We start from the raw sequence: 15672 nt of genomic DNA, 5'->3' as shown, positions 1-15672 counted from the left end.
TTCAGGAATGCTGTAAGGTACAGTACAGATGATTCAAAGGGAACACGTTATATTAGCTAAACTGGACATAGTCACACCAGGCAGCATTGATTCACTTTTAACTATATTAACTAGTTGGCGAGTGATTGTGGAATTTAACCTTTTCAGAAATAGAACCCAAAGGGTAAACAAACTATTTCTGAATTTCCAGCAATAGGATTGTTTGTGAGATCATAACGTATTAATCTGTACATGGTATTTACACTTTCTCCTAGGAAGTACCATAGCTGAAACTAAAATGCAGAATATTTGTGTGTGACTTTTAAAGAAACCCCTACAGACCATCTTATATACATGCTAACCTTTTAAGGTGGTGATAGCTCATAGATGCCATTTACAGAATGTGCCGCATTATCTGTATGCCATATTTATTTATTTGCAGTATTTTTAACCTGCTTTTTACCTGTAAAGGCTCTCAGAGTGGCTGGCAAAGATACGTTGACCACAGTGGAAAACTGCCCATAATATTGTGAGGCTGCTGTACCACCTCATCTTGGCTTTCTGCCACACACTTGAGTACTACCTTGGCACAAAATAACTTACAAGGCATGTCAGAGTGTCCTAGAGCTAAAACAAATGGGCAGAAGCCCTGTGTATTATTGAACTGCACCTTTTCAGGTGGGAGTGAATATTTGAATGCTCTGCCCCATGAAAAGCTCCCCTGTGCATACAAAGCAACATGCTAGGGAGAGAGATTCGAGCTAGATTCCCCCCACCACGTGCGATTTTTTTGTAGGTGTAGAGAATTTTTTATATGGTAGGGAGGGGGCCACTCAGAAAAGTGTTTCTTGGCACAGGAGCCCATATAATGCTTCAGTTACATGGAGGATCGCAGTGCCAACAGCCATGTAGCGCTGGAGTGGAAATTCTTCCTGTATTGGGGCTGGCTATCATATATAAAGGACTCTTTTCTCTACCCATCAAGAAAATTTACAGACACATTTTGAGAGCTTTATCTGCCAGCAAATGTGGAGCGAACATGCCATTTGCCAGCTACTTCACCCCTGTGATGATGCTGCCTTCAAAATTTCCTCTTTCTTTTCCAGCTGCTTCCAGAACTCACGAATCCAGATGAGCTACTTTCATACTTGGATCCTCCTGACTTACCAAGCAATAGCAATGATGACCTTCTTTCTCTTTTTGAGAACAACTGAAGCCTTCTGTGTTTTGTCCCCAACACCTCACACTTGTTTGACAAGTCTGTAGCTTCACGGTGAGGAATCCCAAGCCACCCTTTTTTCACAAGGACACACTCACAACTTAAGCAAATGGTGCACACTCCCTACTTAACTTCATCTCAGAACTGCTTGAGTCAAGCTTCATCAACTGCGGTGGGGAAAAGCAAGAGGACAGTAAGGTGGTGACCTCACAGACTGCCACTCTACTTCACAGATCGATTGTGCAGCTGTGGAAAACCTCACTTGTTAATTATGCAGAGAGATAAAAGAGTTTTGGGATATGCCTAGAGAGAAGCAGCCCAGTAGAAACCAGTCTCAGCAAGGGAAGAAAGGCAACAGAACTATGCTAAGCGACCAGTTTCAGAAAGTCCTTCCAACTTGTGTTCTTCCATTAAGTTCTCTCTCCCTCCTGCCCTAATGCTGTATTCTCTGTTCCACTATGTTCCTTCCCTCCCTCTCCCAGTACACTTCTGTCGGACACAATAAGGACAAAACTTATTTGGCAGCACATTTAGACTAGCCAAACAAACTCAGAAACAGAAAACAAATACCAAAAAGCACAAAAAAACCAATAAAGATGTCACAAGTAGGATAAAAATACAAAATGCAGCCAAGGGAGGCATCTGTTTCTTAAGACAGTGGTTTCTCCATTGTGGAAGAGTCCAGTGAATCTCCAGGGTATGGCAAGTGTGCTTTTCTAAATCGTAGCAATCTTTTTTTTTTTTTACTATTCTTAGAGGAAGGGTAGTTACCTTGCTCTGACACAGATACGTGGACACCTTGTTTTCTTCTGTCCTTCTCTTTCCCTTTCTGTTTTTCTTCTTCTTAAGGGATTTGGTTTCAGATTACTGCCTTTTGTGACAATAAAGCAGCCATCTATTAAAAGGGGGCAGACCATATTCACATATGAAGTAGGAGAAGAGAAAAACTGTAAACCGTTGATCCATCACCAAGAGCTCTCGATTTTTGTAGCCTGCGAAGTTAGATCACTGCTCCGTTCCTAACAGGAAAATGTAGCAAAAGTGTGGAGAAAAAGAGCTCTCACTTCAAGATATTTGGGGGCGGGGAGAGAGATAGAGGGGAAAACTGTTCACAATTGTTTGGAATTGAAGGAGACGTTTGCAATAAGAGTCACCTTATCTCTCCCCCCACCCTCCGATGGTTTGCTTTGCATTTTCCAAATTGTGTTATGTGGCTCTGCCTTTTTATTTCTCTTCTTCAGTTTTATTGTATCATTTAGCTGCCAGGACCTTTTCCCTCTTCTTTTCAAAAGATATATTTCCAAGGATAATGGGCACGGGAACAGTAAGTTCCTTTGGTACCACCGTACAGCAGGCTCTCGTGCCACAATGCTTCCGTAGTATTTGTGCTTCTCATGTGGTTGCTTCCCTCCTGCATGAGCTTCCAGTCACTTCTGGGCCCATTTCTGCGTCCTCTCCGTCGTTCTCTCTTTATAAATTTTGTATAGTACCTGTGTGTTAAGACGTGCATGTGTGCCAACTTTGCCCTTGCGGGCCAACATTTCATCTTCTGCCTACTGTGTACAGAATATTGCTTTTTGTGGATAATACACCTTGATTGCTTCGCCCCTTGTTCGGAATCCAATCCAATAGTCCCATCTTTGATTTCAGCAGTAGGCTTTCGTTTTGTGCCAGATGGAACTCTTGCGTGTTGGTTTCAGTGTGTAAACTCCACCCACCTTGCCCTCTGCGAATGGCATGACCTGTGCATTTCATTCTGATTTTGCTCTCCTCACCAAAGTCATGCTTGTAAATTCTTTGAGCATTTGTTCTTAGCATCTACCACCACTGCTGTATTTGCATCTTGTTATATATATATGCTAGTCGACAGCACCTTGCTGTAGATATTACAGGAAATGGCAGTTTTAGTTCTTATATTATTTTCCAGTTAGGAGTGTTGAATTTGTAAACATTTTATGTAGAGATGTTCCTACATTTACCTTTCCCCTCCCCACCCTTATTATTGAGGTTTTTATTTTGTTCCTTTTTTCAAGAGAAGCGCTGTTCATTATGCAAGATCAATTATTTTAAGAATTGCTGTTGTAAATACCTTTTGTGAATATTTTAGTATTGTCTTTGATTATTATATTCAACATTTTCACAATCTGAATATACATGTGTTTTTAAAATACATAGTCAGGGGGAGCGGGTCTTTTTTCTTTCTTTTTCTTTTTCTTTTTGTAAAGGGTTCTTGGACTAAGGGAGCATCAATTTTTCCTTCTGATAAATTAGCCCTATCAGTTTCTTCAACAAATATTCTACATCTGGCCAGTGTCCTCAGCAGCCCAGCAAAGAAATTGTTATGAGCTAGGAAGTGTGACTGTCCTAACCTGTATCACCCTAGACTTCTGCTTTGTAGGCAAAGAAGCTATTTCTCACTTACATCCCTCTGAAAAGGATGCTGGCCTATGCGTAGAAGAGGGGAAAGCAGTACAGAATATAGTTTCTTATCCTGTATATACATAGCAAAGGATCTTTATTATTGGACACCTGGTGCCACAACTATTATATGGTGGCACAACTGAGATGGGACACCACTGTGACACTGAAGTCTAGAGCTTCCTTCCATTAAAAATGCGTTTTCTTTTCTTTTCATTTTAGTAGCTTTCCCCCTGCACCATTTTGCTGCATTATTTACATAATCAATGAAATCATTTGTATGAGCAGCTAAGGCTAATAATTTGACACATTATTCTTAATTTTTTAAAAAGCCTCTCACACACAATCTATGAGCTCTAAACCGAATGCCACACACTTGTCGTTGCCATGTATTGTGGCCCACCAGTAGTGCAATAAAGCTTCCGGTTCCACTGTTTGTTGAAAAAGCAAAAAAGAAAAAAGAAAAATAAAAATACCTCTGAATACCAGTTGCTGGAAATCACAAGTGAGGAGAGTGTTGCCGTCCTCATGTCCTGCTTGTGCGTTTCCTGTAGGCATCTGATTGGCCACTGTGAAAGCAGAATGATGGACTATCAGTAGTCTTCAACCTTTCAGACCCAGGACCTCAAACATGCATTTGGGGATCCATTTCTTAATCTTTTGCCATATATTTGCATGGTGATAGTGCTCCTGTTGTGACACACCTCAGATCAGGTGAGACCCACTAGTGAAAGACTAGTAGACTAGACGAACCTTGGCCCTTCTCCAGCAGAGTTATGTTCTTAGTCGAGCAACTGGTAGGCTACAATACATGGTGGGTGGGTTGCATTCAGTTTGATGGATCACAAGTTGTGTAGGCCTATGTTAAGCCATATACTGTGCGTTTGCCTGTTCAGCTTCTAGCACTGAATTTTATTTTATTTTTTAGCATTGCTCCTCCACTGTTAGATATGCATCTATCAAAACTAGTTACTTGAAAATTGAGGGGGGGGGGGTTTCTGTGTAACTGGAAACAGAACCATTTTAAAGTCAAAATTGTTTAGCTTTTGCTGATGGCAATCAATATGCATCGTTATAAAAAGGTTCCTGTTGAGGAGGCATAAGGTGAGACTCACCTGAGACAAACATATTTGGTATAATAAGGCTTTCTATCATTTGATGAAATCTTCTCTCTAGTAACAGTTAAATGCACATTTTGGCAGCTGTGGATTTCATGTACACTGATTAGTAGAAAGAGACAGATTGACTATGCACAAGGGCTACCTGAGCTGTGTTTGTGAACGGATGGAAGCAGATGCTGAGATCGAGCCATGTACTTGCGTAATAGTTTATCAAAGGGCATATTTATCAAAGAGGCAGCCTTTGTGAAGTCAACCCAGAATGCCCCCAACTTTCTCTCTCACACGACCACATTAGCATCTTATTAAATTACTGGGACTGTTTAAGGATAGTCAAAACAAAAAAAGGTTGATGGTTTTTTCTTATCTGCTCACTGCCATCATGTTATAATGTGGAGAAAACCTGTTAAATAAATAGCAACCCCATGCATGTCTTCTCAGAAACAAGGCCCACCAAGTTGGTATAATGTTGTTTAAGAAATCTGCAATCCTATGCACAGTTAACTGAGAAAAAACCCTGATGAATGCTTCTGAGTAGACATACATAGGATTGTTCTGTAAATTAGTTGTTTTTGTGTTGAAGGGCAAAATTATATCACCAAAGGTTTTTTTATTTTATTTTTAAAAAATCCTTGTTTCAGGGGCATTTGCTTTGGGGTTTTGTTTTTTTAATTGTTTCCCTATAGACACCCACCTGGAAAAGAACCCACAGAGATTTATACTTCTACTGCCAAGACATTATTATTATTATTGTTGTTGTTATTATTAATTATTATTAGAGGATTATGAAAACACACTAATGTCTGCAGTGGAGACTCCAGGGACATCTGTACATATGTAAATGGCAAATAGAGACATGTTAACAGAAATGCATTCATTTTCCTTGGAATGTGCATTGTTTTTATTTCGCAGGAAAAAAATAAAGCTTGAAGCTCCATCTTATGTGGAAAATGAATCCTGTTTGTTAGCGTTTGTGAAGTCTCCACATTTGTTTCACTTCTTGTAATATACTCTGGATCCTTTGTGAAAAGAATTTTGTTGCATTTTTTGTTTTTCCCTTCATGTAATAACTAGCTTAAATGTACTAGTCTTATCACCTGTGTATTTTTAGGGTGCTACAAAAATAATGAAGAAAATAAGGGGATTAAATAATAAAAAAGATTGTAACCAAATTCATACTTTGTACAATTTTTTGATATTGTGATCAGAGGAGAATTTTAAAAAGTACAATCGGAATTAACATGCAAAAATGGCCATTGTCTTTGTTTGTACATTGTATGTACAGTACAATGCAATCATTTCATACTTTAAAACTGGTCAGAAAAAAATAATTGTGATTTTTAGTCTTGAAAAACTGTATGTAGTTAGATGATGTGACAACCTAATATTTATCTAATAAATATGTATTCAAATGAAACCTGTATATTAGGTGTTCATGTGGTTATTTTGTATTTAAAAAAATCAGATTGACTATTGCTAGACATTTATATACTTTCTTGTAACACTGAAAGTACTCTCATTTTTGCTCATGTTATTTTTTTTCTTAAATAAATTTGGAAAATGATGGATGGACTAGTGGGCAAATGTTTTGTAAATCTGAACTTCCTCCTACTTCTCTTTTAAAAAAAAGCATTGCAAGGTCTTGGAATTCATTATCTGGTATTTATAATACTGCTTGGTCCTAATGAAGATCATGTTCTATGCCTATTATGTACACAATTGTATATTTACTTGATGAATAGCAAAGAAGGCTATGGGAAAGATTCATTGCACTACAGGAAGCAGGGCTGATACAGATTTCAAGGGGTCCTCAGCATGGTCTGGCCAACGGACCATACCACTATCAATCCTCTTCTCTTGCCCCCACCTCCAGCTGCTGACAATCCTCTTCCCTGCAGCAGCAGCACTGTCAATTCTTTGCCCACTCAACACGCTCAGTCCTCATTATACTATTTTGGAATTGTTGTTTTTCTAAGTACCCCCTTAACTGCCCCCACCCCAAGAGTTTGCGTAGTTCTTGCAAACCTCTCAGTTCTCTCAAGCATACTGATCCCTCCCTCTTCTGCATGGGTGGTACCATTTTGGTTAAATAAGAACTGGTAACTCAGATTAAAAGGTAAAGAACCCCTGACAGTCCAGTCGCAGACATCTCTGGGGTTGTGGCGCTCATCTCGTTTTACAGGCCGAGGGAGCCGGAGTTTGTCCGCAGATAGTTTTTCCAGATCATGTGGCCAGCATGACTGGCGCAACAGAGCACCAACACCAGAGCAGCACACAGAAACGCCATTTACCTTCCCGCTGGAGCGGTACCTATTTATCTACTTGCATTTGGGGGGGCATGCTTTCGAACTGCTAGGTTGGCAGGAGCTGGGACTGAGCAATGGAGCTCACCCCGTTGCAGGGATTCGACCTTCTGACTGGCAAGCCCAAGAGGCTCAGTGGTTTAGACCACAGCGCCACCCACGTCCCTGGTAACTCAGATAACAGACTGCTATTAATATATGATACCATGCCAGGTGGACATATATCAAGTCAGATATATGTCCATCTAGTTGGCCCATCTAGTTCTGGATGTTTTCACTGGTATTGGCTCTTCAGGGCTTCAGGTAAGAGTCCTTCGCAGGGCTCCCTGGAGATGCCCTGGGATCTTCTGCATGCAAACATGCACTCCCACTGAGCCACAGCCCTTCCCATAACAGCTAGCATCTGCTAGAGATGTAATTCTGAACTGGGCATATTAATTCATGTGACCTAATTCTCTTCAGTACAAAATCTGGACAGAGGTATGCAGGAGGTTAATTACATATGATTTTGGAAGCTTCATTAACCTCACCACCATTATACGGGGTATGTTTGGGATTCAAATTCTGGAGAAGTTGCCCTCTTGATATTTAAAATAGGTTTCTGCAAAAGCCATCCTTGGCAATCAAGCCTCACAGGACAATGAGAAGGAGAACCCCACCTGTTCCACCCATTTCACTGACTGCCACGTGATGAGAAAGGGACTTGTGCAGCAGGAAGCTGCTGCCTCTACCTGTGTAAGATCTGGGTTCTCAGTAAGTAGGGAGTCTACACAAGGACAGCAGGAACCCTGCTGCAGAGGTTATCTTCCCGAAAATGTGATAGGCGGTGAAGCTGGCAACAGAGATGACAGCGAGCAGAGTGAGGAGCAAGAGGCCCCAGGCTTATAGCCATGTGAGGGAGAAGACAGACTGAAGATGGATTCACTTATATGCCACTTTTCCACAACTTGAGTTGTGCCCAAAGCTGCTTACAGCAAATAATCAAAATATCAAACTATGCAGCATTAGAGATACAAACAAACAAAAAGGACCATGAAAAGGACTAAACATAAGAAATGTACCTACACTTAAACTAGACTGCTGGATTAAGAACACGCTTGCCCTCTCACTCTGAGAGAAAAGTAAAGATGAAGCAGGACACTTACCTTTTACCCTGAGCAAGGCGGGAAGAGACATTTTTGCAAAGAGATGTGCGATGAGATATTTGACAGTGCCTGGAATTAAACAAATGTCAACACAGTAAGTGCACGCTAACCACACCACACTCAATAAATTACCCCTGGCCTTATTACCCTACCCCCTTCTTTGCCCCACTCCACGAATTGTTCCCTTTCCCCATTCCTTCCTTGAGTTCTTTTATCCCAGTTGTGATGGTTGTCTCGTGTGTCTGTGTGCTAAGGAACATTCATTTTTAAAGAAATTTAAAAAGTTGCTTACTTCAGTTTAGGTACTTCATTTTGGAATCTTTTGAGACTCTTTTGTGATTTACCTCAAGGATGTCAGCAGTAAGTTTGGTAATAGGAAGCCAAAGCTGGTTAGAGGGAGTTCCCAATGAGAAACTGGAAACCCACAAACGACTTTAGTTTCATTCTGGTAGTACTGCCTAGAACTCACACAAGCAGTTATGGCTACCATCCCTATTATTTCAAGGGGCTTTAAGTTAGTGCATCATACCTGCTTATGACTGGGGTGCAGTCTTAAGGAACGAAATGCCAATGAACTCACTGGGACTTTACTTGAAGTAAACATCCTTAGGCCAGTGCTGCCTACATTTTAAATTTTCAGGTTGGTTTGTTCTAAAAGTTCCCATGCCTACAACCAGAGGACCAACAAAAGGATTCCAAAAGTATTTATTTTCATTTATTAGTCTATAGTTTCCTTTGTGCAACCTCATTCTTGGGTATATGAGATGATGATGCATAACCTGTGAATGCCTAAGGCAGCTTGCTAATTGGTTCAGTGAGCACTCTTGAATTACAAGTGCTAACCTACACACACCAGACAGTACCTGGAGAACAGGTTATGAGGTAGCCAGGTAATCAGCATGTGCAATCGTGGTGTTAATGTGTATCTGAAATACACTGCTTACTATTCTTTTAACCATTAAAGGATCAAAGAAGCTTGGTGAGAGACAGTTGGGGAGGGTATATAAGTGTGTCACAGCTGGCATTAGCAAGCAGACATACATTGGTTTCTGCTGTTGTCATTTCTGTTAAATAGAGGTTGCACGTTGAGATGCAAGTAGAACTACCTTGTAGAAAGTAGACAAGCACACAATTTTAGGTGCTGCTTTCCCCAGAAATGTCTAACTGAGTCCTATTTTTAACTGATGTTTTTCATGTGAGATTGAGCAAGTTCCAAATTAAAGTCTTCTCTCACACAGTTCCAACTACAAAAGATGTCCTATAGGAAGGGCTTGCTTTGTTAAGCAGTATAAAAGTTTGCCAGACTGGTACCCACAAAGGAGAACTAGCACATCCCACCACACAAAGAAACAAGCTCTTGAATAGTTCTTCATTTCTTCCTGGCAGATTGTGCCCCATGGCTCAGATGTGTTTGGCACCTTTCAAGGTACTCAAAATCTATTGGCTGAAGTGGCTATCTCACCTCTGAAAAGCAGGTGATCCCAAGATGTTACTGTAAAGCCCTATCTTAAAACTTAACATCTTTCTATCAAACTTTGTTGCGGCAAGAGGGAAGATGACATTATAGCAAACCGATAGCAAAGCACAACCCAGAAAGTTGTTAATGATATTGATTAGCATAGCAGCAGATAAAAAGAAAGCAATCACTATTACGGATCATATTTTTAAGAATTATTTTAGTTATAATCTTCTCTTTTCCTGTGTCTTTAATAGTTGCCTAAGACATAGAAATTCAACAAGAAAATGATATGACATTGCTGTGACTTCCATACTGAGAAAATACATGCCTGTTGAATTTCTGTCTGTTACACAAGTGTTAAAGGCACTTGAAAAAAGTCATACCAGCTTTCTTTATGCACCAATGAATGTGCAAGTAGATATTAATTTAATTTATACAGAGATTTCTATACCACACTTCTATTGAATGATTAAGCCCCTGGACTTTTCTTAAATCCTCTTGGTTAGTTTAGAACCAGCCAGATCCAGCAATCACAAAAGCTCTGAGTTTCCATACATCATATAATGCTCTTAGCATCCTGAATTCCAAAACATTGAGAACATCCAACGTGACTGAACTCAAAACACAAATTACAGAGGTGCAAAAGCCACATGGGAGAGGACAGCTTTCCCACATGACTCGGCAGGTGATTGTTATGAGAATTAATACCTCAGGACATTTTGTTCCATATTGGCATGGCTCTTTTGAAAACTCAGCTTGAGGACTTAAATTTGGACCTAAATTATTGTGAGAGAAGATTCCCTCTACAATTGGAAAAATAGCATTTGGTACAGTCAGTATAAAAATTAGTAGCAATTTTCTCCACAGACATTGTTATGTAGAGGGGCTAATTAGAATTGCCTTTCAACATTTACTTATGCAAGTCTGCTTCTTTCTGAGCAGTCCTAGGTGCCACTATATTTTCTTGTACTTTTTTGTGTTGGGAGTTATCTGTCCTAGATTTTCTTGTGATTTTTTAGTAACAAGTAGAAGGATCATAGTCCTCAATCAAATTTGGAGGGCTGAGGAAGAGTAGATTATTGAACTTGCCTTTCAACATTTCCAGCACAATCCTAATCATGTCTATGCAGAAGTAAGTCCTACTGAATTCAATCAGGCTTGTTCTCAAGTAATTGGTATTAGGATTGTAGCCAAAGTTATGTAAGTCAAGGTTCCCTCTGAGATATAGGTGCCACTCAATTTTATTGCTCTTTTATGTGCAATATGTTGGGCATGATGCAGTACTAGATTTTCTAGTGACTTTCCAGTAACAGATAGCAGGTTCATAGTCATTCATCAAATTCTGAGGGATGAGGAAGAATGATTCCTAATTGTTCCCAATACTCCCTTTCAAAAATGCTGCAAGAGTTTCTAGCTTCAAAGAAACTCACTCACAGCCTTCCTCTTCCCACATTGATAACTGGTTATGCAAATTGACCAGAAACTCTGTGTGTGTGTGTGTGTGTGGTGTTGATGATGTTGGAAGAGGCCAGAACAGCTGCAGTTTTACCACAAGTTGTTTCTTACTCCAAAGTGTTTTGGGCCCAAGAAACATCATTAAGGTGGGAAATGAAATTTATAAAATTAGGAACTGTCTGTATCTATACAAGGTCTCTTGTGAGATTTGCTGAAGCCAATCCGATACCTTTTTAGAATAGAATAAGCAACATCCTGAATAGAGGAGAGGCTGACCCAAGCTTCGGGATTTTAGGGCTGCTGTGGGATTGGCGATGTCTCTCCTCCCAGCCCTACCTGGTTCTGCCAGCTACTGCCAGTGCCCCATTCTGCCTGCTCAATAGTTGACAGAAGCTACCACTAGGAGAAGCAACTCAAACAGGGCATTTCAGAATTGGGACTGGGCCTCCACCGGTTCTACTGGATCCTGTGTGGACTCTGCTGCCATCACGTTACAGCAGTGGGCCCAGTCTAGGCCTCTTTGCTGCAACAGCCTGGGAGCTGGCACATCAAAGGGACACCTTCCATCCCATCGTGTAGACGCACTGGGGCTGTGCGCATGCAGCATGCACTGCACCATTACATCAGTCCCTTCTGCTGCCAGCCAAGGGTTGGCACGGCACCCTAAGCGGATAAATGTTTTCCTTGGAGAAAATAATTTAGAAATTGTCTCAAAATATTTCACCATGCAGCATGCTGTGTTATTCTGTTTACAAAAGCTATAAAATGCTGAACATCACCCACAGTTTGGATTAGGCATATAACTAGTTACATAATAATAAACATTGTTTTTTATTCCAGAATTGAGCTGCATCTTGTAAACCTAAGCTAATGTAAGGTTCTTCTTGGTTTATCATGTAAGGCCAGGATCCAAAGAAGCTACAAAAGTTTCGAGTGCCCAAATAATCTTTGGGCTGGTATTTCTTGAACAGCAGCCCTTCATATAACACAGAAAAACATTTTTCAATCAGAGGAATTTCAAAACTAGCTTATGGCATGACATGGGACATGCCTAGAAAGAAAGAAATCCCCGCAGGCACACTCAAGACGACCTTGGGCATGCTTAAACTGGTTCAGTGGATCCTGCCCATTAGACCTGAAGTAAGCTTTAGAAGATTTATTCACATATATACATATTTTGGCAATTATCCACAAGGGAAGACATGCTTCCTCTGCTCATCCCCACAATGCAGATATGAGCTGCTACTTTGCACCACCACATGCACAGTGTTAAGCGTTTGTGGGTGCTAGGCTCCTATAATTCCCAGATTCATCAAGCATTAGAATTTAATAAAGGCTTGAGGGGTTAAAACCTGGATCTAGATAGTGTTAAAAGTAAATTGAGCCAGGCTAGCTTCCTTGTGAAGTGATTGCCATTGAGGAAATGGGCCATTAAAGGATCAAAGGGGCTTGGTGGGAGACAGAAAATTGGTAGGACCCCCTGCCCACAACAGATAAAGCTAGAGTTGAGAGGTTAGGAGTGATGTCACAATAGAAGAAAGGAAGCAAGCTCAAAAGCTAGAGAGGCAGAGCAATGGATGGTCTCTGTTTGAATCCAAGGCTGCAGCTATGGGAGGAGTAAGACCCCCTTAGAGTGTTGATGCTGCAAACCCCTCCCTCATAGATTCAGGTTGTATATATGTGTAAATCAACCATATATCACAAAGGACCCACAGACTCTGCTGTGCCTCATTCCCAAAAGGGAACAAGAACCCCAGGTGAGCACCTGAAACTCCTGAAATCTTGCACCACTCGGAGATTGCAGTGGTGTGCAACAATATTACAGCATATTCACATAAACTGGGCGCTATATTCCTTCCATGAACAGCAACATGCTGTTTCAGTGCAAACCCCGTAAAGTAGCCCAATGGCAACAGGTGTCCTGCCATGATCATCTCTTCCTGCTGCCATCCACTTGTAATCTAGTATAAAACTACATTAGGCAAATAAACGTAACAAAGACTTGCATCTATGGTCACTTCTGCAGTGGGCAGCCTCTGAATTTGCTTGAAGTTTAACAACCAAGTGGTGCCATTTTTTATGCTGTTTAATTGGGATGACTGACAGCTAAAAGGGCAATTGATCAATGAGGGGGAACCCATGTGAGCAATGGGTGATGGAGGAAGACGCAATTAACACCAGTAATCACCTCTAAAAGGCGGTAAGAACTGAGATGGACTGGCTCTTCCTACCAGACAGTGTTGTGGAGTCAAAGGGAGGCTACTCTGGCACATGAGTAACAGTGCACCATGATAATGGACTCTGCCACTACAGCTAAGCGTATGGAAAATTTATCACAGTTCCAGAAATTCTTGAAAAATTCTTCATTCAAAAGCAGAGTACAATGCAGATGTGAATCATGCTTCTCAGGTACAACAGGCTTCATATTGCACATCTTTCATATCTCTGTCACTGTTCCCTCCGCCCTAGATCCAGGGACGGTAGTCTCAAACCTGCTACCTTTCGGGAGCGGCTCTCAAGTTGCTGAACCTCATCTACACCTTTACTTCCCTGGTTTGTATCACTTCCTCCCTGACATCAGAGCTTCATCACTGCTACTCCACTCATGCAAGAGCCAGCATCTCTTGCCATGTCTTACCTGCCTCAATACTGACTACAAAAGCAATGTAGACTTTGGTCACCTTCAGACTCTCAGTGTTTTGCAGGAGAGATTTAAGTACATACTGTACTAGAAATTTAGATTTGTGCAATAAAAGTGAATTAAAGCACTCAACAGCAGTTGAGGAGGGCACATGGTCCTATCACCCTCCTCCCTACTGGTAAGCAGTATTGGCTCTGCTATGCCACCCACTCACCCAAATTACTCCTGAAAGTGCGCTGTTGCCTTGCTACAACAAATCCAATTTTAATTTTTTTTAAAGGATTTTTTGTGGTTCGGGAAGCAATGGGAAAAGGCACTGAAAAAGGATGGATAAATGAATTGTCAACACTGCACAAGCAAACCATTATGAATCCTCAGTGTTGTATAACCTCCCTGCAGACAAATAATGAATACTCAATAAAGACTGGGAATAGTCTAATCTCCATGAAGGCTTAACGCTGGCAAATCCGAGTGAATTTTCTTTTTTTTTTATAAGATATTTATTGAAATTTTCCAAATGTAAATATAAAAATGACAAAAAAGAAAAAAAAGAAAAGATACAAAATACAAAATAAAAATGATTAAAAAAAACCACTCAATTTTTCCATTACTTATTTTTCCTTAGCTTGTTTCCCGGACCTCCTCATACCTCCCTTTTTTGTATTCCAGTTCAATTTGTTGGTTCAGCAAATCCTTACCCTCTTTGTTTATCCTAATCTTTGGTCTTAAAATAGTAACGTTAGATTTTTACCTATTAACAACCCATTTTTCATATTCCCTTAAAGCATTACAGCTGGAAACCACTTAATTTCTATCCAACATCATTCTAACATTCATTAATTTTACAATATTTCTGTAGATAGTCTTTAAATTTCTTCCAATCTTCTTCCACCGACTCTTCTCCCTGTTCTCGGATTCTGCCAGTCATTTCTGCCAGTTCCATGTAGTCCATCAGTTTCATCTGCCATTCTTCCAAGGTGGGTAGATCTTGTGTCTTCCAATACTTTGCAATGAGTATTCTTGCTGCTGTTGTGGCATACATAAAAAAAGTTCTGTCCTTCTTTGGCACCAATTGGCCGACTATGCCTAGGAGAAAGGCCTCTGGTTTCTTCAAGAAGGTATATTTAAATACCTTTTTCAATTCATTATATATCATCTCCCAGAAAGCCTTAATCCTTGGGCACGTCCACCAAAGGTGGAAGAATGTACCTTCAGTTTCTTTACATTTCCAGCATTTATTATCGGGCAAATGATAAATTTTTGCAAGCTTGACTGGGGTCATGTACCACCTGTATATCATTTTCATAATATTCTCTCTTAAGGCATTGCATGCCGTAAACTTCATACCTGTGGTCCATAACTGTTCCCAGTCAGCCATCATTATGTTATGTCCAACATCTTGTGCCCATTTAATCATAGCAGATTTCACCATTTCATCCTGAGTATTCCATTTCAACAGCAAGTTATACATTTTTGACAAAATCTTGGTTTTGGGTTCTAACAGTTCTGTTTCTAATTTTGATTTTTCCACCTGGAAGCCATTTTTCTTGTCCAAATTATATGCCTCCATTATCTGATAATAATGAAGCCAATCTCGCACTTTGTTTTTTAATTTCTCAAAACTCTGCAATTTCAGTCTATCTCCGTCTTGTTCCAAAATTTCCCAATATTTCGGCCATTTGGCCTCCATATCGAGCTTTTTCAGAGCTTTTGCTTCCATTGGTGACAGCCACCTTGGAGTTTTATTTTCCAACAAGTCCTTGTATCTTATCCAGACATTAAACAATGCTTTCCTGACAATGTAATTTTTAAATGCTTTATGTGCTTTGACCTTATCATACCACAGATATGCATGCCATCCAAATACATTGTTGAACCCTTCTAGATCCAAAATGTCAGTGTTTTCAAGAAGCAACCATTCTTTCAACCAGCAAA

General features: G+C 40.3%; 1 protein-coding gene and 1 long non-coding RNA gene across 19 annotated transcripts in view; one reads left to right on the top strand and one right to left on the bottom strand.

Annotated features, from left to right (window-relative positions):
- Window positions 1-6157, top strand: part of ZMIZ1 (zinc finger MIZ-type containing 1) — a 386929-nt gene extending 380772 nt beyond the window's left edge. For 15 of the 16 annotated variants that reach the window (XM_081007653.1, XM_081007652.1, XM_081007657.1 and 12 more), the window contains one exon: window positions 1086-6157. In XM_081007653.1, the coding sequence (XP_080863779.1) occupies window positions 1086-1193 (108 nt within the window). In that variant the 3' untranslated portion in view covers window positions 1194-6157. The remainder of the gene's footprint in view (window positions 1-1085) is intronic. The other variant, XM_081007645.1, reaches the window with a different exon arrangement.
- Window positions 1-15672, bottom strand: part of LOC308478248 — a 40107-nt gene that overhangs the window by 8183 nt on the left and 16252 nt on the right. For 2 of the 3 annotated variants that reach the window (XR_013986967.1, XR_013986968.1), the window contains exon 2: window positions 8183-8251. This is a non-coding gene — a long non-coding RNA (uncharacterized lncRNA). Of the gene's footprint in view, window positions 1-4092; window positions 4186-8182; window positions 8252-15672 lie in introns of all 3 variants that reach the window. The other variant, XR_013986966.1, reaches the window with a different exon arrangement.

This window comes from Podarcis pityusensis (genome assembly GCF_964106645.2).
Source record: "Podarcis pityusensis genome assembly, chromosome: 5".
In the NCBI taxonomy this organism is placed as follows: domain Eukaryota; kingdom Metazoa; phylum Chordata; class Lepidosauria; order Squamata; family Lacertidae; genus Podarcis; species Podarcis pityusensis.
The sequence above is the reverse complement of the archived record's forward strand: the minus strand, read 5'-3'. Positions and strand labels throughout refer to the sequence as shown.